This window comes from Oncorhynchus tshawytscha, linkage group LG09 (genome assembly GCF_018296145.1).
Source record: "Oncorhynchus tshawytscha isolate Ot180627B linkage group LG09, Otsh_v2.0, whole genome shotgun sequence".
NCBI classification, from domain to species: Eukaryota; Metazoa; Chordata; class Actinopteri; order Salmoniformes; family Salmonidae; genus Oncorhynchus; species Oncorhynchus tshawytscha.
In genome coordinates, this window is record NC_056437.1 from 15,339,355 (window position 1) to 15,366,072 (window position 26,718).

At 43.0% G+C, this 26,718-nt stretch overlaps 3 protein-coding genes across 3 annotated transcripts; all 3 read right to left on the reverse strand.

Moving 5' to 3' along the window:
- Window positions 1-258: 258 nt before the first annotated feature.
- Window positions 259-6,148, reverse strand: LOC112257251 (platelet glycoprotein Ib alpha chain-like). Its single transcript, XM_024430752.2, has 7 exons — window positions 5,469-6,148; window positions 5,250-5,309; window positions 4,901-5,160; window positions 3,891-4,153; window positions 2,885-3,423; window positions 2,347-2,679; window positions 259-1,970 (listed from the first exon to the last, which is right to left on the reverse strand). Exons 1-5 carry the CDS (start codon window positions 5,526-5,528, stop codon window positions 3,035-3,037), a joined length of 1,032 nt encoding a protein of 343 aa, XP_024286520.1. The 5' UTR covers window positions 5,529-6,148; the 3' UTR covers window positions 259-1,970; window positions 2,347-2,679; window positions 2,885-3,034.
- A 5,672-nt stretch (window positions 6,149-11,820) lies between these two features.
- Window positions 11,821-19,748, reverse strand: LOC112257252 (transcription factor TFIIIB component B'' homolog). The gene is made up of 8 exons (XM_024430753.2): window positions 19,739-19,748; window positions 19,467-19,613; window positions 19,377-19,384; window positions 19,219-19,247; window positions 18,909-19,128; window positions 15,078-15,193; window positions 12,650-13,061; window positions 11,821-12,096 (listed from the first exon to the last, which is right to left on the reverse strand). Exons 1-8 carry the CDS (start codon window positions 19,746-19,748, stop codon window positions 12,007-12,009), a joined length of 1,032 nt encoding a protein of 343 aa, XP_024286521.1. The 3' UTR covers window positions 11,821-12,006.
- A 124-nt stretch (window positions 19,749-19,872) lies between these two features.
- Window positions 19,873-23,751, reverse strand: LOC112257253 (transcription factor TFIIIB component B'' homolog). Its single transcript, XM_024430754.1, has 10 exons — window positions 23,462-23,751; window positions 23,167-23,212; window positions 22,465-23,004; window positions 21,240-21,343; window positions 21,025-21,135; window positions 20,824-20,973; window positions 20,574-20,707; window positions 20,352-20,446; window positions 20,083-20,137; window positions 19,873-19,982 (listed from the first exon to the last, which is right to left on the reverse strand). Exons 1-10 carry the CDS (start codon window positions 23,749-23,751, stop codon window positions 19,900-19,902), a joined length of 1,608 nt encoding a protein of 535 aa, XP_024286522.1. The 3' UTR covers window positions 19,873-19,899.
- Window positions 23,752-26,718: the final 2,967 nt, after the last annotated feature.

Genomic DNA, 26,718 nt, shown 5'->3' on the forward strand with positions numbered 1-26,718 from the left:
CGTCCACTACCAACGGAAGCTCTATCACTTCTTCCCTGGAAGATAATGCACTTCAATTATTCCCTATATTTTTACTTAATTGGTTCCTGATTACACTTAATTACAGATTACAGTATTCAGTTTATCGCCACAATTAGTGGTTCGGAGTTATCCACAAAAACGTTTACGACAATCTACCATTGCATGTTCATAATCAGAGACAGACATTACTAGTGATGAGTTCATACGGGCTTAAAACATTGACTGGCAAGTAATACCTCTCATGCACAGTGTTTATTTCACATCTTTAAGGCAGAACAGAAACAGTTGGAAAACCCCTGATTAATTTAAAAGCACAGGGTCTATAAAAGTGAATTCCTTTACATCCCTATTCAACATGGACCAAAAGAAGAGTGGAACTGCACAAGGGCTGACTGTGAGAGCGTGGAATATTTATGTAGTGAGGTCACCTAGTAACATGCAGCTTCGTCTCTTCGATCGCACTGCCTCTCTATGCCGCTTGGAAATTAAACATCTGCACATTCCTCCCCCATCCCCGCGACACACACACAGCAACAAAAAAAAGACTACACTCAAATGCTGAAGTTTTCATTACACCTTTAAGGCTTTTGAGATCATGTGTCCTCTTAATTTCTGTTGAGACTAACTAAGATGATATCCATGCTATCTTCTCCAAAATAACACAATATTTTTAGAAGAACTTCGTAACATATTTCTTATGTGAACATAAGGTTCTGCATAGGTTGCATAGGTGGTCTGCAAGAAGCAGTGTTTAGTGTGCAGCAGGACTGTTCTACACTAGTCCAGTTTCAAACCCTCTGACCATTCTTATGCATTTATTCTACTTTTCTATACTCAGTTTTCTATAATGTAGCAAGACATAACACTAAAGGAGACATTAACGTATATAATTGTATTCACATGAGCTATATAATAGCTATGTTAGTTTGAACAGTGGCTGCAGAACATAATAAATCCTTGAAATTGGACTCATGATCTGTGCACGGTTTCTGTGAGTTTGTCACTTGTACATGTATTAAATGAGAGGTTTCTTTGCAGAGCCATTTGAAAATATATGTCCTGTATCTTCAGGTAGCATGAAATAAAGAAACAAGTGTTGACATCACTGTGGTGTCCCTCAAGCTGGGTCTTGTTCATACACCTAGAAAGAAAAACTGTAAATGCTCAGGGAATACACCCCTTCCAGTATATCTGATCTACATTCAAATAAACATATATACAATGTTCATTAAGACAATGGTTTCCGATTTAAATGTAAAAAATGCTTCAAATAAAAACACAAATCTGAATGTGAAAGTCCCTGAGTAAACTGCCAAACTCTCCAATGTAGAAGAGTGAGTTAACATTGATTTCAAGTATTCTGCTTGTATGCAGATGGAGAAAAATGACCATAAATGTCTAGCTTTGTGAGGTTTGAAAAAATATAACCAAATAAATATATTTTAAAATATATAGATTACCCAAAAGGCTAGAAGATATGATTGGGGTGAAAGAGCCCAAAATGTAATCATCCAATATGGGACATTGGCAAAGCTTCTAGGTGCCAGTTTGGACAAAACATTTATGATTTGAAGATACATTTTCACTTTTTTTGTTTTCCCTGTTGCCATCTTGTGGCCAAATCTATTCACTGCAAGCATGAAACAGCATAATCACAAGCAGAGATGTAATTTTACTGCTACATACACAGACATACGTGCAAAGAACCCTGAACCCTGAACCCTGAAGCGCAATCTTTCAAGGATTTCTTAACATTTTGTTTTCCAGTTTGATTAAAACCGAGAGTGACTTCCGTTTCTCCTTTCACTTCCTCCTCCTTCCTCCCTTCCCTCAACCTCAGTGAAGATGTCACTGAAGAAGTACTGGGACACGTTGAGGGGTTCCTCGCCTGCTGAACAGCTGTCTACACAGGGAGACGCACTGGGCTGGGTGGCTGGTACCTGAGAAGGCTAGTGGAGAGAGAGATGGGGAGGGAGAGAGAGAGAAAGAGAGAGCGGGAGAGAGAGAGAGAGATGGGGAGGGAGAGAGAGAGAAAGAGAGAGCGGGAGAGAGAGAGAGATGGGGAGGGAGAGAGAGAAAGAGAGAGCGGGAGAGAGAGAGAGAGAGATGGGGAGGGAGAGAGAGATGGGGAGGGAGAGAGAGAAAGAGAGATGGGGAGGGAGAGAGAGAAAGAGAGAGAGAGCGGGAGAGAGAGTAGGACAGAAGAACAATAATAATTCTGTGTCTGATCGTACAAGATTATTCCCACAATGGTAGATCAATGTTTTTGTGTTCAGTGCAATTTTGCAGAGGTAAAATATCACCACATGTTGTCCATCTCTTTACCTTGGTAGCTGTAGTACATTGGGAAGTACTGGGATCTGGGTCTGAGTGGAAGGCCTGGACATCAGAGGGCTGTTCCCAGGTCACCCTGGGGGAACTGTCTGGCCTAGTGACCGTTCTGGTGGAACTAATGGTGGTGTTTCTAGTGGAGGGGGCAGGCATGGTTCTGGTGGTGGAGGGGGCTGGTGCCGCCCGTTTCCCCCTGGCCGGGTGGTGTTGACCTGGGGCCTCTGAGGGGCTGCTCTGGGCCCTCGAGGAGGGGCAGAGGGGGCAGCTGCAGGGCTGCTGGTCTTATTGGACATGAAAGAAAGAAATCCTCTGGGTCTTCTACCAGGCCTATAGAGGGAAGGAATATTATTCCTAATCAATCAATCTAATCAATGGAAGACATTAACTGAATGTGTCCTGTCAATCAACAACTATAATTCAACATGAGGTCCTTTCAACTACTTGAGATTTCATATTTTATTGAGGAGTTTACAACTAATAGATAGTACAAACTGAGACAGATGGAGAGATTGACAGGTATTAGAATCTTCACCTGCTCAAGGGGCCACTCGTAACCAGCGGTGTCATTTGACAGGCAGCCTGAGACTCCGCCCCTGACCTACGGTCCTCCATCTCGCCCCCTCCAGTGGGCGTGTCCTCCTCTGTCTCTGGGAGGTCTAAACGGCCCACAATCTCCTGCTCCTCAGCCGCCACCTCTCCTGATGCTGTTCCTGTGACGGAGGGACCTAGCTGGGTTGGGGGCTGTGGGGTGGTCTGTCTCTGGGATGGTGGTGGTGGTATGGTCTGGGGTAGAGGCGGCGGGGTGGTTCGTCTCTGGGGTGGTGGTATGGTCTGGGGTGGAGGCTGTGGGGTGGTCCGTCTCTGGGATGGTGGTATGGTCTGGGGTGGAGGCTGTCTTATGGTCCGTCTCTGGGATGATGGTGGTGGTATGCTCTGGGGTAGAGGCTGTGGGGTGGTCCGTCTCTGGGATGGTGGTATAGTCTGAGGTGGATGCTGACACAGCCTCCTTGGCTAGGACCGAACAACTGGGCTGTTTCCTTACTGCTGTGTTAGGTCTGATCTGCAGTTTGTCTAGGTCACACAGACAGAACTAAATGAAAAACATATTACACAATACAATAGATGGATGGAAGGATGGATGAATAGATGGATGGAAGGATGGATGGATAGAAGGATAAAATAATGGATGGATACAAGGATGGATGGATAGATGGTTGGATAGAAGGATGGATGGATTGAAGAATGGATGGATGGATAGGATGGATGATGGATGGACAGATAGAAGGCTGGATGATAGAAGAATGGATGGATTGATAAAAGGATGGATGGATTGATAGAAGGATAGAAGAATGGATGGAGTGATAGAAGGATGGATGAATGAATGGATGGACAGAAGAATGGATGGATAGAAGAATGGATGGATGGATAAAAGGATGGATGAATTATTGAATTATGAATTGAATGAACGAACAAACAATGGAAAACATGTCTGTTAAACATTGTATTAGATGTACAACTACTGTGTATTCTGTGCCCACCTCTCCTGGCTCTCTCTGGCACTTTCCTCTTAAAAGGAGGATCTATGTCCTCCCTAGTCTCCGCGTCAGCCATGGAGTCTTCTGAGGGATTGGCTGAGGCACACACATCTACTGGGCCTGCTGTGGAGCCAGACTCCACTTCCTTGATACTGGTGTATGTGGGTTGAGGGACGACCTCATCAAATGACATGGGCTCAGGGGCTTTGCAGAGGATACCAGCATACCCTTCCTCCAAACCACCTCCAGGACCAACAATATCACTGCTGAAGGAGAGGAGAGGCATATGTTAGGTGATGAGAGACCGAGAGCACAAAAGAGAGAGATGGCGAGAGAGAGAGAGATAACGTACATTCATATGGTAGATAAATTCAGTGGTGGAAAAAGTACTCAATTGTCATACTTGAGTAAAAGTAAAGGAAATGACTCAAGTAAAAGTGAAAATCACCCAGTAAAATACTACTTGAGTAAAAGTCTAAAAGTATTTGGTTTTAAATATACTTTAATATCAAAAGTAAATGTAATTGCAAAAATGTACTTAAGTATCAAAAGTAAAAGTATGAATAATTTCAAATTCCTTATATTAAGCAAACCAGATGGCACAATTGTTCATGTTTTTTAAATTTACGGATAGCCAGGGGCACACTCCAACACTCAGACATTCAAAAACAAAGCATTTGTGTTTTGTGTGTCCGCCAGATCAGAGGTAGTAGGGATGACCAGGGATGTTCTCTTGATAAGTGCGTGTCCTGCTAAGCATTCAAAATGTAACAAGTACTTTTGGGTGTCAGGGAAAATGTATGGATTAAAAAGTATATCCTTTTCTTTTACGAATGTAGTGAAGTAAAAGTAAAAGTTGTCATAAATATAAATAGTAAAGTACTGATACCCCCCAAAAACTTCTTAAGTAGTACTTTAAAGTATTTTAAGTACTTTTCACCACTGGATAAATTCCATCTGGGGGGGTAAACTAAGTGGACCGGGTTTGTGATGACTGACAGACAGGCACTAACCTCTGCTGCAGTTGAGAGCATGCGTCTGCGACCGGTAGAAAAGAGAGGGGCTCGGAGAGGGTCTGAGACATACAGCCATACTCCTCCTCCATGGGGAAGAAAGGGATTTCAGTCAGGGAGAGGATGAAGATGGGCTCATCAGGGTCTGGCTGGGCCGGGTCCAACAGAACAGTTGATCCAGAACTTTCTGAATGCTGTGTGATGAGAGCATCACTTCGTTGAGAGAAGACGATTTCCTCCGTGAGGAGAGATGCATCCTCCTGTCAATCCAAACATCAAACACACATTTCTGGAGCACATTTCCACATGCAACCAGACATCTGTGGTAGGAATACAATTAATGAATTACCTGGGTAGCATCAATGATGTCAGTAAGGGGGGTGACTTGGTGAATCAGCTGTATTTCCTCCTATGAATACAAACATCAAAGGCACACAGACAGACACACATTCTAAAAGCACATTACAGTAACGCAACCGGAAGACATTAGACATTTTTATTGGAACACATTGAATTGTAAAATAGCGCTTATGGCTAAACTAATAGCTGATATTTATAATAACTTTACCTGGGTAACATCAATGATGTCAGTAAGGGGGATGACTTGGTGAATCTGTTGTATTTCCATGGGAACCTCATCAGCCTCCTCTGGAGTTTGAACTTCAGCGCAATGCCTCTGGACCTCTGAGCTGGGCCTTGTAGCCACAACATGTGGTATCTGGACCTCAGAGCTGGGCCTGGTAGCCTCAACATGTGGTATCTGGACTTCAGAGCTGGGCCTGGTAGCCTCAATATGTGGTATCTGGACTTCAGAGCTGGGCCTGGTAGCCTCAACATGTGGTATCTGGACTTCAGAGCTGGGCCTGGTAGCCTCAACATGTGGTGTCTGGACTTCAGAGCTGGGCCTGGTAGCCTCAACATGTGGTATCTGGACCTCAGAGCTGGGCCTGGTAGCCTCAACATGTGGTATCTGGGCTACAGGGCAGTTTCTGCTTTCTGGTACCTGGGATGAAGTGTGTGTGGCGGCTCTAGTGGTGTGACACAGGTTGGGTTTGGGTTTAGGTAAACGGGCTCTGCGGGTTGGACCAGTCTGTTTGGGCTGGTCTGAGTCTGATGTTCCTGACTGAGACCCTACAGCACTGAGGGAGGAGAAAGTATATTCCTTTGGGCCATCGCGACCTTTCTCCTCTTCTGATGACCTCAGAGGTGACTCTGGGACTGGGGCTCTGGTTCTGCGTGTACCTGGGCCTGGCTACTCAAGATTTGGGATGGGCTGTAGTTCTGAGTGTGTGTTTGTGATGGTATCCAGTGTGGGCTGGGGTGGTTCTGACTGTGTGGTGGTATTTAGTGTGGGCTGGGGTGGTTCTGACTGTGTGGTGGTATTTAGTGTGGGCTGGGGTGGTTCTGTGTGATGGTATTTAGTGTGGGCTGGGGTGGTTCTGACTGTGTGATGGTATCCAGTGTGGGCTGGGGTGGTTCTGACTGTGTGATGGTATTTAGTGTGGGCTGGGGTGGTTCTGACTGTGTGATGGTATTTAGTGTGGGCTGGGGTGGTTCTGACTGTGTGTTGGTATTTATTGTGGGCTGGGGTGGTTCTGACTGTGTGATGGTATTTAGTGTGTGCTGGGGTGGTTCTGTGTGGTGGTATTTAGTGTGGGCTGGGGTGGTTCTGACTGTGTGGTGGTATTTAGTGTGGGCTGGTCTGGTTCTGTGTGCGTAGTAATATTTTGTGTACACTGTGGCTTTGAATGGGCTACTTTGGTCCTCTGAATGGGCTGTGGTTCTCTGTGTGTGATGATATTTGCAGTGCGCTGTGGCTTGGAGTGTGTGGTACTTCTCTGTTTGGGCTGTGGTTCTGACTCTGTGGTAATACTCTCAGTAGACAGTGGTGATTCTGTGGTGATATTCATGGTTGGCTGTGGTTTTGAGGATGCAGTGATATTCAGCATTGGCTGTGGTGGTGGTTCTGATGTTGTGATGGTATACTGTGGTGGTTTTGGCTGTGTGGTAATATTTTCTGTAGGATGTTTTGGTTTGGGTTGTGTGGTCCTGGCAGCCAGGCCCAGGTTGGGTTTGACCTTAGTGAAGTGTCTCCTCCTGGTCTGTGAGGTCATCTGCTGCTTGGACACTTCTGAACATAATTCCACATGAGAGGCGTGTCCAATAACAGTTCCCTCCCCATGTCTGAGAGGCTCCTCCTCTGCAGGTATGGTTTCCTGAGTTGGCGCGTCACTGCTCTGAGGCACTTGGGCAGAAGTCGTGGTGACTCGGACAGAGGCTGTTCTCGTGGTGATTAGGACAGAGTCTGTTGTCGTGGTGACTGGGACAGAGGCAGTTGTTGTGGTGACTGGAATACAGGCGGTTGTCCTGGTGACTCGGACAGAGGCTGTTGTCGTAGTGACTGGGACAGAGGCTATTTTTGTTGTCCTGGTGACAGGGACAGAGGCTATTTTTGTTGTCCTGGTGACAGGGACAGAGGCTGTTGTTGTGGTGACAGGGACAGAGGCTGCTGTCGTGGTGATTGGGACAGAGGCAGTTGTTGTGGTGACTGGGACAGAGGATGTTGTTGTGGTGACTGGAATACAGGCGGTTGTCCTGGTGACTCGGACAGAGGCTGTTGTCGTAGTGACTGGGACAGAGGCTATTTTTGTTGTCCTGGTGACAGGGACAGAGGCTGTTGTTGTGGTGACAGGGACAGAGGCTGCTGTCGTGGTGATTGGGACAGAGGCAGTTGTTGTGGTGACTGGGACAGAGGATGTTGTTGTGGTGACTGGGACAGAGGCTGTTGTCGCAGTGACTGGGACAGAGGCTATTTTGGTGACAGGGACAGAGGCTGTTGTCGTGGTGACAGGGACAGAGGCTGTTGTCGTGGTGACAGGGACAGAGGCTGTTGTCGTGGTGATTGGGACAGAGGCTGTTGTCGTGGTGATTGGGACAGAGGCTGTCATTGTGGTGACTGGGACAGAGGCGTTAAACAGAGGCGTTGTTACGTTAAAGCCTTGTTCTAAAATGGATACAAAAAATATATAAAACAATCTTCAATCTACACACAATACCCCATAATGACAAAGCAAAAACAGTTCCGATTCTTTTCTCTCACATATATTACAAATAATAAACAGAAATACCTTACTTACATACAGTGCCTTGCGAAAGTATTCGGCCCCCTTGAACTTTGCGACCTTTTGCCACATTTCAGGCTTCAAACATAAAGATATAAAACTGTATTTTTTTGTGAAGAATCAACAACAAGTGGGACACAATCATGAAGTGGAACGACATTTATTGGATATTTCAAACTTTTTTAACAAATCAAAAACTGAAAAATTGGGCGTGCAAAATTATTCAGCCCCTTTACTTTCAGTGCAGCAAACTCTCTCCAGAAGTTCAGTGAGGATCTCTGAATGATCCAATGTTGACCTAAATGACTAATGATGATAAATACAATCCACCTGTGTGTAATCAAGTCTCCGTATAAATGCACCTGCACTGTGATAGTCTCAGAGGTCCGTTAAAAGCGCAGAGAGCATCATGAAAAACAAGGAACACACCAGGCAGGTCCGAGATACTGTTGTGAAGAAGTTTAAAGCCGGATTTGGATACAAAAAGATTTCCCAAGCTTTAAACATCCCAAGGAGCACTGTGCAAGCAATAATATTGAAATGGAAGGAGTATCAGACCACTGCAAATCTACCAAGACCTGGCCGTCCCTCTAAACTTTCAGCTCATACAAGGAGAAGACTGATCAGAGATGCAGCCAAGAGGCCCATGATCACTCTGGATGAACTGCAGAGATCTACAGCTGAGGTGGGAGACTCTGTCCATAGGACAACAATCAGTCGTATATTGCACAAATCTGGCCTTTATGGAAGAGTGGCAAGAGGAAAGCCATTTCTTAAAGATATCCATAAAAAGTGTCGTTTAAAGTTTGCCACAAGCCACCTGGGAGACACACCAAACATGTGGAAGAAGGTGCTCTGGTCAGATGAAACCAAAATTGAACTTTTTGGCAACAATGCAAAATGTTATGTTTGGCGTAAAAGCAACACAGCTCATCACCCTGAACACACCATCCCCACTGTCAAACATGGTGGTGGCAGCATCATGGTTTGGGCATGCTTTTCTTCAGCAGAAACAGGGAAGATGGTTAAAATTGATGGGAAGATGGATGGAGCCAAATACAGGACCATTCTGGAAGAATGTATTAACTTAAGGGGGCTGAATAATTTAGCACGCCCAATTTTTCAGTTTTTGATTTGTTAAAAATGTTTGAAATATCCAATAAATGTCGTTCCACTTCATGATTGTGTCCCACTTGTTGTTGATTCTTCACAAAAAAATACAGTTTTATATCTTTATGTTTGAAGCCTGAAATGTGGCAAAAGGTCGCAAAGTTCAAGGGGGCCGAATACTTTCGCAAGGCACTGTAAGTATTCAGACCCTTTGCTATGAAACTCGAAATTGAGCTCAGGTGCATCCTGTTAACATTTATCATCCATGTCAGAGCAACAACCAAGCCGTGAGGTTGAAGGAATTGTCCGTAGAGCTCAGAGACATGATTGTGTCGAGGCATAAATATGGGGAAGGGTACCAAAACATTTCTGCAGGATTGAAGGTCCCCAAGAACATAGTGGCCTCCATCATTCTTAAATGGAAGAAGTTTGGAACCACCAAGACTTCCTAGAGCTGGCCGCCCGGGCAAACTGAGCAATTGGGGGAGAAGGGCATTGGTCAGGGAGATGACCAAGAATCCAAAGGTCACTTCGAGTGAGCTCAAAAGTTCCTCTGTTGAGATGGGAGAACTTTCCAGAAGGACAACCATCTCTGCAGCACTCCACCAATCAGGCCATTATGGTAGATTGGCCAGACGGAAGCCACTCCTCAGTAAAAGGCACATGACAGCCTGCTTGGAGTAAGCCAAAAAGGACCTAAAGGACTCTCAGACCATGAGAACAAGGTTCTCTGGTCTGATGAGACCAAGACTGAACTCTTTGGCCTGAATGCCCAGCATCACATCAGGAAGAAACCAGGCACTGCTCATCACCTGGCCAATACCATCCCTACAGTAAAGCATGTTGGTGGCAGCATCATGCTGTGGGGATGTTTTTCAGAAGGGACCGGGAGATTAGTCAGAATCAAGGGAAACATGAACGGAGCAAAGTACAGAGAGATCCTTGATGAAAACCCGCTCCAGAACGGTCCTGCTCTCAGGACCTCAGACTGGGGCGAAGGTTCACCTTCCAACAGGACAACGACCCTAAGCACACAGCCAAGACATCGCAGGAGTGGCTTCAGGACAGGTCTCTGAATGGCCTTGAGTGGCCCAGCCAGAGTCCGGACTTGAACCCGATCAAACATCTCTGGAGAGACCTGGAAATAGCTGTGCAGCAACACTCCCCAGCCAACCTGACAGACCTTGAGTGGATCTGCAGAGAATAATGGGAGAAACTCCACAAATACAAGTGTGCCAAGCTTGTAGCGTCATACCCAAGAAGACTCGAGGCTGTTTTCGCTGCCAAATGTGCTTTTTAAAAAAAAAATTAAAAATATTTCACCTTTATTTAACCAGGTAGGCTAGTTGAGAACAAGTTCTCATTTACAACTGCAACCTGGCCAAGATAAAGCATAGCAGTGTGAACAGACAACAACACAGAGTTACACATGGAGTAAACAAAAAATAAGTCAATAACACAGTAGAAAAAAAGAAAAAAATAATCTATATACATTGTGTGCAAAATCTTCAACAAAGTACTGAGTAAAGGGTCTGAATACTTATGTAAATGTGATGTTAAATTTGTAGAACATTTCTAAAAACCTGTTTTGATTTTCATTATGGGGTAGTGTGTGTAGATTGATGATGGAATTGTATTTTTTAAATACATTTTAGAATAAGGTTGTAACGTAACATAATGTGGAAAAAATCAGGGGGTCCAAATACTTTCCAGGGCGCTGTATAGGAGGGGTCTTCAACCTTTCCATCATACATTAGCAAAAGCATATTTTTTCACCTCTTGTCTTATCATTAGGTGAATGATAATGGCAAGGAGAAGTAATCAACATTTAAAAATGAATAGATTTGGTAGACAATGAAAAACTATTTTGACCTCCCCACATAATAATTGGAAGAGGAGGTATGCTGTAGGTCCAAACTACAAACTTTTAGCTAGAAAAGTAACTCCAGAAACATTTCTGCCAGAAGTAGCTGTTTAGCTGGTTAAACAGAGGTTAGCAATGTGCTGGCAAAAAAAAAGCTACCAGCACCACTTGCCACACTGGTAGCCTATTGACTGGTAGCCTATTGACTGGTAGCCTATTAGCAGAGACTTTGAAAAAGCATGTCAGTTACTCCAGTGAGTGTAACTGACTCCATTGAGTGTAATTGACTCCAGTGAGTGTAATTGACTCCAGTGAGTGTAATTGACTCCAGTGAGTGTTATTGACGCCAGTGAGTGTAACTGACTCCAGTGAGTGTTATTGACTCCAGTGAGTGTTATTGACTCCAGTGAGTGTAACTGACTCCAGTGAGTGTAACTGACTCCAGTGAGTGTAACTGACTCCAGTGAGTGTAACTGACTCCAGTGAGTGTAACTGACTCCAGTGAGTGTAATTGACTCCAGTGAGTGTAATTGACTCCAGTGAGTGTAACTGACTCCAGTGAGTGTAACTGACTCCAGTGAGTGTAACTGACTCCAGTGAGTGTAACTGACTCCAGTGAGTGTAATTGACTCCAGTGAGTGTAATTGACTCCAGTGAGTGTAATTGACTCCAGTGAGTGTAATTGACTCGTGAGTGTAATTGACTCCAGTGAGTGTAACTGACTCCAGTGAGTGTAACTGACTCCAGTGAGTGTAACTGACTCCAGTGAGTGTAATTGGCTCAATATTAGGAGTTGAGAAATAAAGTTGACATAAGAAAAACATATTCATAAAAAAATATATATATTTAAAAATCCAGTTTATTTATAATATTTTATGTGGACCCCCTGCAGTACCCCCAGTTGAATACTCCTGACGAAAAGGGAAACACATTTTGTCCACACAAGACAGGGCACATGATGACTTACTACAAACAGGTCCAACTGATGTTCACAGGGCACTGTGCCCATTTTACCCTGCGCCTTTATCGCATGACAAGTCAGGACAGAATGCATCCTGGGATAGAGCTAGGACGTCAGGCAGATTGGTGGAGATATCAAGCTGTGAGTGGAGGAGAGGAGGACAGGGAGGAAGGTTAAAGGATGGAAAATCATGCATGATAAAACTGATAATAAACTAATAAAAATACATACAGAGGGAAGATTGTGGTGCATTTAAAGGTTTAAGATAACTAAAACAGCTTTGTGAAGAGCAAGTCAGAGAGTGAATGAATGGGTAAACCAGTGGGGGTATTGCAGATTTGTCATTATGGGGTATTGTGTGTAGATTGATGAGGGGAAAAAAATATTTAATCCATTTTAGAATACGGCTGTAACGCAACAAAATGTGGAAAAAGTCAAGGGGTCTAAATACTTTTCCAATCAGTGTAAATTAACCCCAAAAATAACTAAAAATACATAGGTGAATCCATTATGAGAAGATTTACATCCCCAGGACTGTAGACTCTGTCACCCCTTTCACACCATTGAGCCAATCTATATCGCACTGTGCTGGAGTTGATATTTAATATTCACCTTGCCCTTTCTAGTACAGTTCCAGCGCTGTACATGTCGACTCAGCAGTATGAAAATGGTATGTGTGTCACCACTCTCACCTCCTCTATGGTCTCCTCAACCTCTGTGGCGACGAGTTGTGGCGAGCGAAGGCTCATAGGAACAAACGCTGACACCTGGTTCTCCTCCCAGACACTTGTGGGATTGTGGTGGTCCTCCTGGGCCTGTGCCTCCTCTTTCTGTTCTCTTCCTCCCTCCTCATCATCATCTTCAGACTGGGATGCCCTCAGGGTTATCAGCTTGGGTTTCCGGGCCACTGATTGGACCTTCCTACCTGGCAGGGCGGTGCCAGGTTTGATTTTGGCCCTTGGTTTGGCTTTCAGCTTGGTAGATGAGGAGGAAGTGGAGGGGGATCCGTTTGAGGCAGGAGCAGGGGCAGAGTCAGAGGGCAAGTCCCCCTCCTCATTTGCAGGGTAATTCAGGAGCTGTGTCTTTTGGGGTATTCTACCATACCTGAAATAAATCAAATCAAATTTTATTTGTCACATACACATGGTTAGCAGATGTTAAATACACAAACAAACAGTTAGATTGCCCATTAAAATCCATGGCTGTGACCTTGTGTGTGTGTGTATATAATATATATATATATATATATATATATATATATATATATATATATATATATATATATATATATATATATATATATATATATATATATATATATATATATATATATATATATATATGCACAGTTGAAGTTGGAAGTTTACATACACCTTAGTCAAATAGATTTAAACTCAGTTTTTCACAATTCCTGACATCGAAACATAGTAAAACTTCCCTGTCTTAGGTCAGTTGAGATCACCACTTCATTTTAAGAATGTGAAATGTCAGAATAATAGTAGAGAAAATTATTTATTTCAGCTTTTATTTCTTTCATCACATTCCCAGTGGGTCAAAGGTTTACATACACTCAACTAGTATTTGGTAGCATTGCCTTTAAATTGTTTAACTTGGGTCAAACGTTTCAGGTAGCTTTCTACAAGCTTCCCACAAGAAGTTGGGTGAATTTTGGCCCATTCCTCCTGACAGGGCTGGTGTAACTGAGTCAGGTTTATCGGCCTCCTTGCTCGCATGTGCTTTTTCAGATTTTCTATTTAATTGAGGTCAGGGCTTTGTGATGGCCACGCCAATACCTTGACTTTGTTGTCCTAAAGCCATTTTGCCACAACTTTGGAAGTATGCTTGGGGTCATTGTCCATTTGGAAGACCCATTTGCGACAAAGCTTTAACTGATGTCTTGAGATGTTGCTTCAATATACCATTTTCATACACATAATGGGGCTGCAGGGTAGCCTAGTGGTTAGACTAGTAACCGGAAGGTTGGACTAGTAAAGTTGGACTAGTAACCAGAAGGTTGCAAGTTCAAATCCCCAAGCTGACAAGGTACAAATCTGTCGTTCTGCCCCTGAACAGGCAGTTAACCCACTGTTCCTAGGCCGTCATTGAAAATAAGATTTTGTTCTTAACTGACTTGCCTAGTTAAATAAAGGTATATAAAAAAAAATGATGCCATCTATTTTGTGAAGTGCACCAGTCCCTCCTGCAGCAATTCACCCCAACAACATGATGCTGCCATCCCCGTGCTTCACGGTTGGGATGGTGTTCTTCGGCTTGCAAGCCTCCCCCTTTTTCTTCCAAACATAACGATGGTCATTATGGCCAAACAGTTCTATTTTTGTTTCATCAAACCAGAGGACATTTCTCCAAAAAGTACAATCTTTGTCCCCATGTGCAGTTGCAAACCATAGTCTGGCTTTTTTAGGGTGGTTTTGGAGCAGTGGCTTCTTCCTTGCTGAGTGGCCTTTTATGTCGATATAGGACTCGTTTTACTGTGGATATAGATACTTTTGTACCCGTTTCCTCCAGCATCTTCACAAGGTCCTTTGCTGTTGTCCTGGGATTGATTTGCACCTTTCGCACCAAAGTACATTCATCTCTAGGAGACAGAACGCATCTCCTTCCTGAGCGGTATGACGGCTACGTGGTCCCATGGTGTTTATACTTGCGTACTATTGTTTGTACAGATGAACGTGGTACCTTCAGGCCATTGGTAAATTGCTTCCAAGGATGAACCAGACTTGTGGAGGTCTACAATTATTTGGCTGATTTCTTTAGATTTTCCCATGATGTCAAGCAAACAGGCAATTATGTTAATTTGCCCATCAGAAGCTTCTAAAGCCATGCCATCATTTTCTGGAATTTTCCAGGCTGTTTTAAGGCACAGTCTACTTAGTGTATGTAAACTTCTGACCCACTGGAATTGTGATTCAGTGAATTATATGTGAAATAATCTGTCTGTAAATTGTTGGAAAAATGACTTGTGTCATGCACAAAGTAGATGTCCTAACAGACTTTCCAAAACTATAGTTTGTTAACAAGAAATTTGTGGAGTGGTTGAAAAACGAGTTTTAGTGACTCCAACTTAAGTGTATGTAAACTTCTGACTTCAACTGTACCTACCTGGTGGATTTGATGAGTTTATTGTTGGCTTCTTCCTCCTCTTCCTCAGATGAAGAAACATCACCAGCTTTCTCCTTCTTCTTTTGACTAACTTTCGAGGAAGCAGCTTTATCAACCTGAAAGTGAGTTAAAGTAGAGGTTGGACAGTACTATCTGAGTTGATAGAGCGTTACAAATGTTTTAAATGAATAAGGAAAATAAACAATTGTGTGTGAGCTGCAATGTCAAAATTGGCTATATTGCTAAATTTCATTAAAACAAAAATGAGCTTTATGGTCTTAATTTAAGGTTAGGGTTAGGCATTAGGGTTAGCAGTGTGGTTAAGGTTAGGTTTAAAATCAGATTTTGGCAGTTAGACTGTGGCAGTTAGTGACGACTCTGCAGAGCTGCCTCCACGATATAGACTGACCAGGTGAATCCAGGTGAAGCCTATGATCCCTTATTGATGTCACTGTTAAATCCACTTCAGTCAGTGTAGATGAAGGTAAAATACAGTTAAAAAAGGCACTTAAGACAACACCTAGGTCTTAGGTGATGCGCAATAGTGTTAGTTCTGACAAAAGATCGCCAAAGCAGGTAAGGAAGGGCATACCATCAGCAGATGTGCTGTATCAGGGCTGTGGTATCAGGTACACAGGTAAAGAGGCTAATGATAACAGGATACCCTTAATAAAAACACATGAGAAAAAACACTGGGTTTGTGGACACGTGACATTTCACATGGAATTTCACGAGAACAAATCACATGTGGTTTGCATATACACATGTGAAGTTCCACATGACAATTTTTCATGACACAGACATGTGGTTTCCCAACATTTCACATGAGAAGACAGGTTAAAACCTCTTAAAGATCCCGTAGGATCGGTGTCCCTATACCGGGACGGTTGTTGCTAACGTGCGCTAATGTGACTAGAATGATGTTGTAAGTAACAGCAAACTTAAATTATTGTTAATCTAACTGCACTGTCCAATTTACAGTAGCTATTACAGTGAAATGCCATGGTATTGTTTGAGGAGAGTGCACAACAACAAAAAACTATCACGGCAACTGGTTTGATACATTCACCTCTGAAGGTAAGTCATGTACTTATATTCAGTAATCTTGCTCTGATTTATCATTCTGAGTGTCTGATAGTTTTGTTTGATAAAATTATTTTTATATTCAAATGTAGGGACTGGGTTCTGCAGTTTGACCCAACTGCTGTCTCTGGCTCCACACCCACCCCGTCCGGCCATCTAGATGTGATTTTTCTGTAGGGAAGCTAATGATCCATCATGTATGACATTCCTGGGAGTGTGTAAACTTCATTTTTGTATGTTCTCTATAGTTATGTACTTGAAGATGTATAAATTGACCAATTCGGCACATTCGGCCAGACTTTATAGAAAATATTGTGCATTATTGCACAACTTTGCACACACACTGCTGTCATCTGGTGGCCAAAATCTAAATTGCTCCTAAACTCCTATATGATATTATGGCCTTTCTCTTGCATTTCAAAATGATAGGGAAAAAATTGAAAGTGCACGTTTTTTGTTTGCATTATCTTTTAACCTCTTGAGCTTATGGCTCAATACTGCCCCCGTTGGAGGAAGTGCGTGCCCATAGTAAACTGAAAATATTTTTTTCCAAAATTGCTAACATATGCATATAATAATAATTATTGAATAGAAAACACTCTAAAGTTTCTAAAACCGTTTAAATTATGTCTGTATGTAAAGCAGAACTCTCAGGGCAGCCTTTCTCCCAAACTCTCTCTTGTCAAGAGAAAAGTTGGGTCAACTTTGACGTCATCGCCCCCACCCTTCCCAGGCAGCTACCGATCTGGGAACAGTATGTATTTGTTCAGCGCGATGTCTGCTTTCAATTGGCACGTTCATTGTTTGAATTTCGTGCTCCCTCATCCTTTGGCGGGCGAAAATGCCCGGTTCACTCTCACATACATGCACTCTATTGCGCGCGGCCGATTTGGAGAACGTTCTTTTCCAATAGACACCAGTTGAAGCCGGTTCGTTTGTTTGCGATTATCATTGTTTTACATGATAAAAACATCATTTTGCTCGATTCTGCACTTAGTTTGACCAGTTTAGTTGACATATAATATGTAATTTTGAAGTTTGATTGCGCAAGAGTGCGGGACCAGAAGGAGCAGAAGTTATTTTGGGTGCATTTCAGCTGAAGCTGTTAGCATATGCTAATACAAAGACGCACAACTTGAAACCAAACGATGTATTGGGTAAGTATGACTCCTTCTACGTCTTCTGATCGAAGAACATCAAATGTAAGGGAATATTTATGTGGTTATTTTGGGTTTCTGTGGACTCCAAACGTAGAGGAGACACTGCTAATATCTGAGCGCCGACTCATAGCATAGACTAGTGAACGAATTCTGTAACGTTAAAAATAAATGTAACACAGCGGTTGTATTAAGAAGAAGTGTATCTTTGTAACTATATGTAGAACATGTATATTTAGTCATGTTTATTGCTTGTTATCTGACGTTATCTGTCCGAGCTATCATAATTTCTCCGGACATTTTGAGTAGCATTTTTGAAATGTCGTCATTGTAAACAGAGATTTATGGATATTAATGGCATATTATTGAAAAAAAAAAATGTACTGTGTAACATGTAATATTACTGTCATCTGATGAAGATTTTCAAAAGGTTAGTGAATTATTTATTTTTTAATCCTACTTTTAAATTTTATATTTTCTGACAAAATGGCCGCCGTTTGCCTTTTGTTTCGGTGGTGGTCTAATATAAATGTGTGCTATGTTTTCGCCGTAAAACATTTTAGAAATCTGACTTGCTGGGTAGATGAACAAGGTGTTTATCTTTCATTTGAGCTATTGGACTTGTGTAGGTGTGGAGGTTAAATATGTCTAAGAATATTTTTTCACATTTTGTGTTATGCTAATGAGCTTGAGCCGTAGTCACGATCCCGGATCCGGGATGGGTAGCATCAAGAGGTTAACCAGATCTAATGTGTTATATTGTCCTACATTAATTTCACATTTCCACAAACTTCAAAGTGTTTCCTTTCAAATAGTATCAAGAATATGCATATCCCTGCTTCAGGTCGTGAGCTACAGGCAGTTAGATTTGGGTATGTCATTTTAGGCAAATTTAAAAAAAAAAGGGTCAGATCTTTAAGAGGATATTATTAAAGAAGGATTTTAAGCCTTGAAACAATTGAGACATGGATTGTGTATGTGTGCCATTTAGAGGGTGAATGTGCAAGACAAAAGACTGAAGTGCCTTTGAATGGGGTATGGTAGAAGGTGCCAGGCGCAACGGTTATGGGTCAAGAACTGCAACACTGCTGGGTTTTTCACACTCAACAGTTTCCCGTGTGTATCAACAATGGTCCACCACCCAATGGACATCCAGCCAACTTGAAACAACTGTGGGAAGCATTGGAGTCAACATGGGCCAGCATCCCTGTGGAACGCTGTCGACACCTTGTAGTCCAATCCCCTTATGAATTGAGGCTGTTCTGAGGGCTAAAGGGGTGCAACTCAATATTAGGAAGGTCTTCTTAATGTTTTGTATACTCAGTTTATATGTTTTATCACATACAGCAGATAGATGCAGGGAAATGGGTTGTTTTACAGGGTCAGCCATAGTAGTACGGAGCTCCTGGAGCATATTAGAGTTAAGTGTCTTGCTCAAAGGTTACTAGCCCAACGCTCTAACCGCTAAGCTATCTGCCGCCCTGAAATATGATATGACCACAGGAACATTTCTATCTACGATGATGTTGACAAGAATATAAGCTCTATTTTCTGACTAAAATTAGGTTTCCCTCCCAACACAAAGACCAACCTGTTCCTTAGAAACTCCTTCTTCAGTGTTCTCCTCCTCCACAGGTATGGGCCCATCTTTATCCTTATCTTTAGGCTTGGTCTTGGGATGCAGGCCTCTCTGGCCCCACTTCCTTCCCAGGTTAGGGAGAGGTCTCTGGGGTCGACCACGGGACAGCTGGACTGGTTTGATCTCCACATGACCCTTGTCTCCTTCCACTGGCCCTTCTGCTTGCTTTGAACTAATACAAAAATACATTATAGAGATATCTCAGCAAGTAACACTTGTTTCCTATCCTATAGTGAAATTGTTTCCAAACTGCACATGTTACCTTTCAGCAGGTGACTGAAGCAGCCTCTTCTGAGGAAGCAGAGGACACAACAATGTCAGTAAATAAGACAAGATCCTAAGTTACTAGATATTGTGTATTTTAATTTACTTATGGCTACTGTGAAAAGCACTTCTGAAATCATGGTGGTTCTACTGCACCTTGATCACTTGTTATCAGGTTGCTGCTCTTCTTTTTCTTTCCATACGTTGCTTTTTTAGGGGAGGACTCTCCTCCATCCTTCCTTTTGCGTCTTCTCTTGGGGGTGGTGGCGTCAGCGGCAGGTGTGGTCCCTACGTTAGAGACGTTCTCCTTCTCTCCCTCCACCTCGTCGCTGTCCATCTCCGGATCGGACCTCTCCTCCTCCACGTCACTCAGCTGATTCACTGCTTTCTTTTCTGATGGAGAGAGAGCAGAGAGATATTGAGACCCATACAGAAAGCAAGGATGGCTAGTGAGTGAGGCTGAAGACATTACTACCCTCTTAATATGAACTATGACCAAGAAATCACATCACTTTCACCAGATAACATGGGTGAGAGATGCAATATGAGATGCAACACATAGCAAATCCACTCTGAGAAATTCAGGCATTGACTTGTGGTGGAACTCCCTACACGACCAATACGAAGTAGACAAGGAAATGTATTTAGTTACCTTTTGGTTTTCTCTTATTTTTCTTGATCACTTTCTTCTCCGTGGGGGACTGCCCAAGATCTTCTCCAAGAGGCTAGTGAAGAACTCCAGATCCAGCCTACGCCTCTCCTCTGAACAAAGAAAATACCATAATGCGTTTGATTCCCCAATCCCATCTATAATGACTAAGTATAGTAATATGCTTCTGATAAAATAGTTTTCCAAAATTACTGAAGGCCTTGTCTATCCTCCAGCTGTTTGCTCTCTCCTCTTTCTTGAACTTGTTCTGAAAGATAAAAAAACCAGGAGACCAAATTATAAACCTGCAGTAACACAACCATGCCTAGTACAGTTTTAAAGTGATACAGCCCAACCTACAGTATTTGATGAGTAAAGCAAATATCTTAATATCAGTGATTTCTTATGAGGCTAATAATTTAGAATATTCTATTGTATACAGGAAATATTGAGACTATCATAGCGTATACAGTAATATATACCTTGATCTCAATGCGACCGCGGTGAGGAAACAGCTGTCCAATCATAGAGAAGTCTGTTCCCACCATATTGATAGCCAGGAAGAACATGTCTGTCTCTGATGAAACACACACCTTTGGTTTAAGTAAGACTTTTGGTTTCAATGTGCAGAAACAAATACAGATTGCCTAGTTGTGCATGATGTGGGAGTACACATCAGATACCAAGTGGTTGTCATACTGTACCTTTGTTGCACCAGGGTTTGACGTATGTCCCTTTCCTAAAGCTAGAGTAGGTGGTTGTGGAGCCACGCTCAAAGATCGGGTCTCCATCATCAGCTGGATTTGGCCCTTTCTGCCTCAGGACCTCTATCGTCAAACTGGAGGACACACCCACACCAAGTCAGGTAACATGGCTCACACTGATAAGTCATGATAACGGGCAAGTGGCTATTGAAGTCAAAAGGAACCATAGAAAGCTTCTTTAAACACTGACCTCTCCTCATCGATGATCAGAGACCCGTCCTCTGCCACCCTCACTCGCGGCACAATCACCCCATTGTCAGCGTCATCATCATCCTCATCTTCATCCCTCTGGCTTGCTGTCTCAGCCGGGGCCTCTGGCATTGGGGGCCTCGCAGGGGACCTGTGGGGGACAGAGATGGTCGTTTAAGTTGGGTTAAACAGCATAGCACACCTCTTTATATTGTGTGATCTATTCCACTTCCATTGTAATCTGCCTACTTCTCTTGGGTGGGTGAGTGGCAGAACAGTCTGGTTCTCCCTCTGTTCCTCTTCCAGATAGGACCTGGTAGGAACACACCACAGGGGTTTTAGGGCTCAGAAATACTCTCTTAACACAGATTATACTGTATAGGACCCACACGGAAGGTAGCCTATATATAACCTTACGTCATGGGGTTGGTATCAGGCAGGTAGTATAGAAGATCGCTCATGGTCATTTTAGAGGGATCCAGCGTATATTCACTCAAACACACCTTGGCTTTCCTCAGTTTCTGCACATTGAAAACATTACACGGTTATATACAGTGGAGCAATAAAGAGATATCTTTAAAATGGAAACATTATATGATTATTATTATCTTGACAGATTACTTTGCTGCCATCTAGCATCTGGAAATAGTGACAGCAACCACTGATTTAACTGAGAATCTCTAGGCTACTAAACTCAGCAAAAAAAGAAATGTCCCTTTTTCAAGACCCTGTCTGTCAAAGATCATTTGTAAAAATCCAAATGACTTCACAGATCTTCATTGTAAAGGGTTTAAACACTGTTTCCCATGCTTGTTCAATAAACCAAAACAATTAATGAACAAACACATGTGGAATGGTTTTTAAAGACACTAACAGCTTACAGACGGTAGGCAATTAAGGTCACAGTTATGAAAACTTGGGACATTAAAGAGGCCTTTCTACAGACTCTGAAAAACACCAAAAGAAAGATGCCCAGGGTCCCTGCTCATCTGCGTGAACATGCCTTAGGCATGCTGCAAGGAGGCATGAGGACTGCAGATGTGGCCAGGGCAATAAATTGCAATGTCCATACTGTGAGAAGCCTAAAACAGCACTACAGGGAGACAGGACGGACATCTGATCGTCCTCGCAGTGGCAGACCAAGTTTAACCACACCTGCACAGGATCGGTACATCAGAACAACACATCTGCGGGACAGTAACAGGATGGCAACAACTGTCCGAGTTACACCAGGAATGCACAATCCCTCCATCAGTGCTCAGACTGTCCTCAATAGGCTGAGAAGAGGCTGGAATGAGTGGCTTCTTCCTTGCTGAGCAGCCTTTCGGGTTATGTCGATATAGGACGTAGATGTCCTCACCGACTTGCCAAAACTATAGTTTGTTAACAAGAAATCTGTGGAGTGGTTGAAAAACTAGTTTTAATGACTCCAACCTAAGTGTATGTAAACTTCCAACTTCAACTGTATGTGTTGGAGGTACACTAAGTGCTTCACTTAACCTATCAATTTGCAATAATAAACCTACACTCTCTGCAGAGTCTGTGCTATCAAACATGCATCATGTGTTAGCTTCACAATATTACATTATCAAGCCTTAATCTCTGAACTAAAGAAAATCAGTGAGACTGAAACCAATCTCACCTTTTCCATCTCCTGTCTCAGCAGTTCTCTGAGCTTCCGGGCCTTGGCCAGCCTCTGCAGGTCCGTTGGGTCATTCAGGAACTTGCTAAGCCTGGACTTTCTTGGTGCCAACCCGGTGAGCCCAACAGACACAGACCTGGCTACCAGAGTCTTAGCTCTCTCAGATACTGAGATGCCCTCTTCGTGTGAAAGGGAGGATGATGGGACATTCTCTGATGGAGTGGATGGAGCTTTAGTGGCTGGTGTTTTTTTCGAGAGATCTAATTGGATGCTGCCTTTGTCTTGTTTGGTGAGCTGTGAGGATGTTTCCTCCTTGTCTGCTGCCTGCAGGGTCTGTTGTGACGGGGATGAGTAATCCACTGCCTGCTTCCCCAGTGGGGGGGTTGTTGTCTCAGGGGCTGGGGAAGATGGGGACAGGGGGCTGGGTTTGGGCTGTACTTTAGCCTGCCTACTACCTCCAGAGGGCCTCTGCCTTGGGCATCTCATGCCCTGTGGGGGTCCAGCATCTGTCTCGCTGGGGGGCCCCTGGAGCCTCAGGGGCTAGGGTCTCAGTGCCCACTCTCACAGGGGACTTGGAGTTCCGGGAGGAGTAGAGGGTGAGGGCTGGGGTTGCGGCCACCCGGGGTTTGGCAAAGTTTGGCATGAAAGAGAACCTCTTCCTCCTTTAAATACTGTCTGAGGGGGTGCCACTGGAAGCCTCACCATTTGGGTCTTTATCATCCCTATACCAAAAGGATCAGAAACAATGCTGACAATCAAGGAATACGTGAGCAGCCACACAGTCAGTGGATGGTTGTTGGGAAAGAAGCAAGTTACTTGTGTGTATAACCCATGTTACCTTGAACAGTTCTCAATTGTACAACAATTATACATCCTATGAGAGGTTACTAACATCCAGAACCAGCTCTGACTGCTGGCCAGCAGCAACTAATCATTGACAAATGTTGCTGTAAAAGGGACTATAATACATTTGATTTAATGACAGACATTTTCTCACTCTCTGGGTGTGGTGGACTCTGTGGGGGTTTCTGGCACTGCAGTAGTGGTGGTGTCCACCTCCTGGCCCCCTGCCTGGGAAGGAGCCTCGGTGGCCTGGGACGATGGAGGAGTGTCTTGGGAGGAGGCTAGGGCTGCTGGGCCTCTGCCCGCCGGCCTGACGTTGGGCCGAATACTGATCCTGGATCTGCGGCATTCTGTCCTACTGCAGAGAGAGACTGTGACACAGATGATGACATGATTGGGTTGGTAAATACATGCACCAGAAAACGTATAGTGAGATACAGACATCTGATAAAGTAATTGTATTATCTTGCCAGCTAGCTAGCATTTGTTATAACAGAATAGTAACAGCGAAAGAGCATTATTATTAACGTAAACTCACCCCATTGAGTACAAATGTGCGTAACCGCGACATTCAAATGAGGCTACAAAGAAAACTAATGGGACTGTAGCGACTGTATAATCCAGGGGGTGAACTAGGTTTTTATTCAAGCCTTGATCGACATGGTAATGGCTCTATAGTATTGGAGAAAAGTTGAAAAAACGGACCCTCCGTTACATCGTGGCGTGTCATGTCGTAACGTACAGCACTCATAAAGCAACTATTTCTGTCTTACAATCTCTCTCCACCAGGTGTAGCACTTCTCTCATCGTTTAAAAACAAGAAATGGACAGTGACGGGGGTAAGGGGGATACCTCGTCATTTTTTGCGTCGTCATTGCATGCAATCATCATTCTCAAAGCCTGTTTTACTTCTAAGATCACTTTAGCACCGCCCTAAAAACCCGATTCAAATTCGACACAAACCTTCAAATAGATATCTAATGACACATTATATAAACTCTTTATAGTGTTTTATTTATATTTTAGAGGAGATAAGGTGATAAATTGGACAGATCGAGTGAAAAAAAGCAATTTCCCCACATCTCTCCTCCTCACTATCACGCATTAGTTTTGCTTCCCCGCCCGCAATTTTTACAGTTGCCTGCTTGAATTATGCAGAAACGGGCAGCGTTTAGGTCATGTCACTTATTTTGTTTGAAAGGGGAGAAATTGTGCTTTACAATGGTATTGACATTACAGTTGATCTGGAAGTATTACGCTTTTGGGGCGCTAAAATAAGGGCAATTGTACGGACCAAGGCGATGTACGAGTTTACGTTAGCATGCTATAAGTTCTACGCCTAGGAAAGCAATCTAGCTAATACTAACTTCCTCTTCTCCAAATACATATCAAGATCAAATCAAATACAAACCTCGTGATTAAATTCATTTTTTAGAGATATATTCCATATGTTTGACGTTTTATTCCAAGTTTAGCGCTCATGAACACACTACCCCGCCATGATGTTTTCGGTGACGTCGAATGTAATTCGTGATGGGGATTATGGGAATAGTAGTTTTGTAATATAACAATATAGATTGACCAAATGTCACAGAGTTTCTAAACCGAGAGGCGCAACATCGTGAGACTTCTGGGAACGCTTGCGAAACAGACCAAACAGACCATTCTTCTTCGTTGGGGTTAACCGGCGGTAGGCATCAAATGTTAATCAAATCAACTCAAATGTTATTTATCACATGTGCCGTACACAACAGGTGTAGACCTCCCGAGTCTAAAGCACTTTATCTCAGTGCTAGAGGCGTCACTACAGACACACTGGTTCGAGTCCAGGCTGTATCACAACCAGCCGTGATTGGGAGTCCCATAGGGCAGCGCACAATTGGCCCTGCGTCTTCCGGGTTATGCTGTCATTGTAAATAACACATTTTTCTTAACTGATTTGCCTGGTTAAATAAAATGAAAATAAAGACAATGAAATGCTTACTTTACAAGCCCTTAACCAACAATGCAGTTTTAGGAAAATAGAGAGAAGAAAATATTTACTAAATGAACTTAAGTTTTATTTTATTTAAAAAAAAAATTAAGTAACATAATAAAATAACAATAATGACGCTACAAGGGTTACCGAGTAGATGAAATTAGTCGAGGTAATATTTAGTCGAGGTAATTTGTACATGTAGGTAGGGGTAAAGTGACTATGCAGGATAATAAACAGTGAGTAGCCACTCAGTTTTTTATTTTACCTTTATTTAACCAGGTAGGCCAATTGAGAACAAGTTCTCATTTACAACTGCGACCTGGCCAAGACAAAGCAAATCAGTGTGACAAAAACAACAACACAGAGTTACACATGGGATGAACAAAAGTACAGTCAACAACACAATAGAAAAATCTGTTTACGTTGTGTGCAAATGAAGTAAGGAGGTAAGGCAATAAATAGGCCATAGTGGCGAAGTAATTACAATTTAAAAATTAACACTGGAGTGATAGATGTGCAGATGAGGATGTGCAAATAGAAATACTGGTGTGCAAAAGAGCAGAAAAACAAAAATGGAGATGAGGTAGGTAGTTGGTTGGATGGGCTGTTTACAGATGGGCTGTGTACAGTCGCAGCGATCAATAAGCTTTGCAAGTTCGAATCCCTGAGCTGGTACAAATCTGTCGTCCTGCCCCTGAACAAGGCCACTATTACCCACTATTTCTAGGCCGTCATTGAAAATAAGAATTTGTTCTTAACTGACTTGCCTAGTAAAATAAAGGAAAAGTTAAAAGCTGCTCTGAAAGCTGATGCTTAAAGTTAGAGGGAGATACAGTTGAAGTCAGAGGTTTACATACACCTTTGTCAAATAGATTTAAACTCAGTTTGTCACAATCCCTGACATTTAACCCTAGTAAAGTTCCCTTTCTTAGGTCAGTTAGGATCACCACTTTATTTTAAGAATGTTAAATTGTCAGAATAATAGTCGAGAGTGATTTCAGCTTTTATTTCTTTCATCACATTCCCAGTGGGTCAGAAGTTTACATACACTCAATTAGTATTTGGTAGCATTGCCTTTAAATCGTTTAACTTGGGTCAAACGTTTCAGGTAGCAAGCTTCCAATAATTAAGTTGGGTGAATTTTGATCCATTCCTCCTGACAGAGCTGGTGTAACTGAATCAGGTTGGTAGGCCTCCATTGCTCGCACACGCTCTTTCAGTTCTGCCCACAAATGTTCTATAGGATTGAGGTCAGAGCTTTGTGATGGCCACTTCAATACCTTGACTTTGTTGTCATTAAGCCATTTTGCCACAACTGTGGAAGTATGCTTGGGGTCATTGTCCATTTGGAAGACACATTTGCAACCAAGCTTAAACTTCCTGACTGATGTCTTGAGACATCAGTCATCAGTGGGTGGGGTTATATCCTTCCT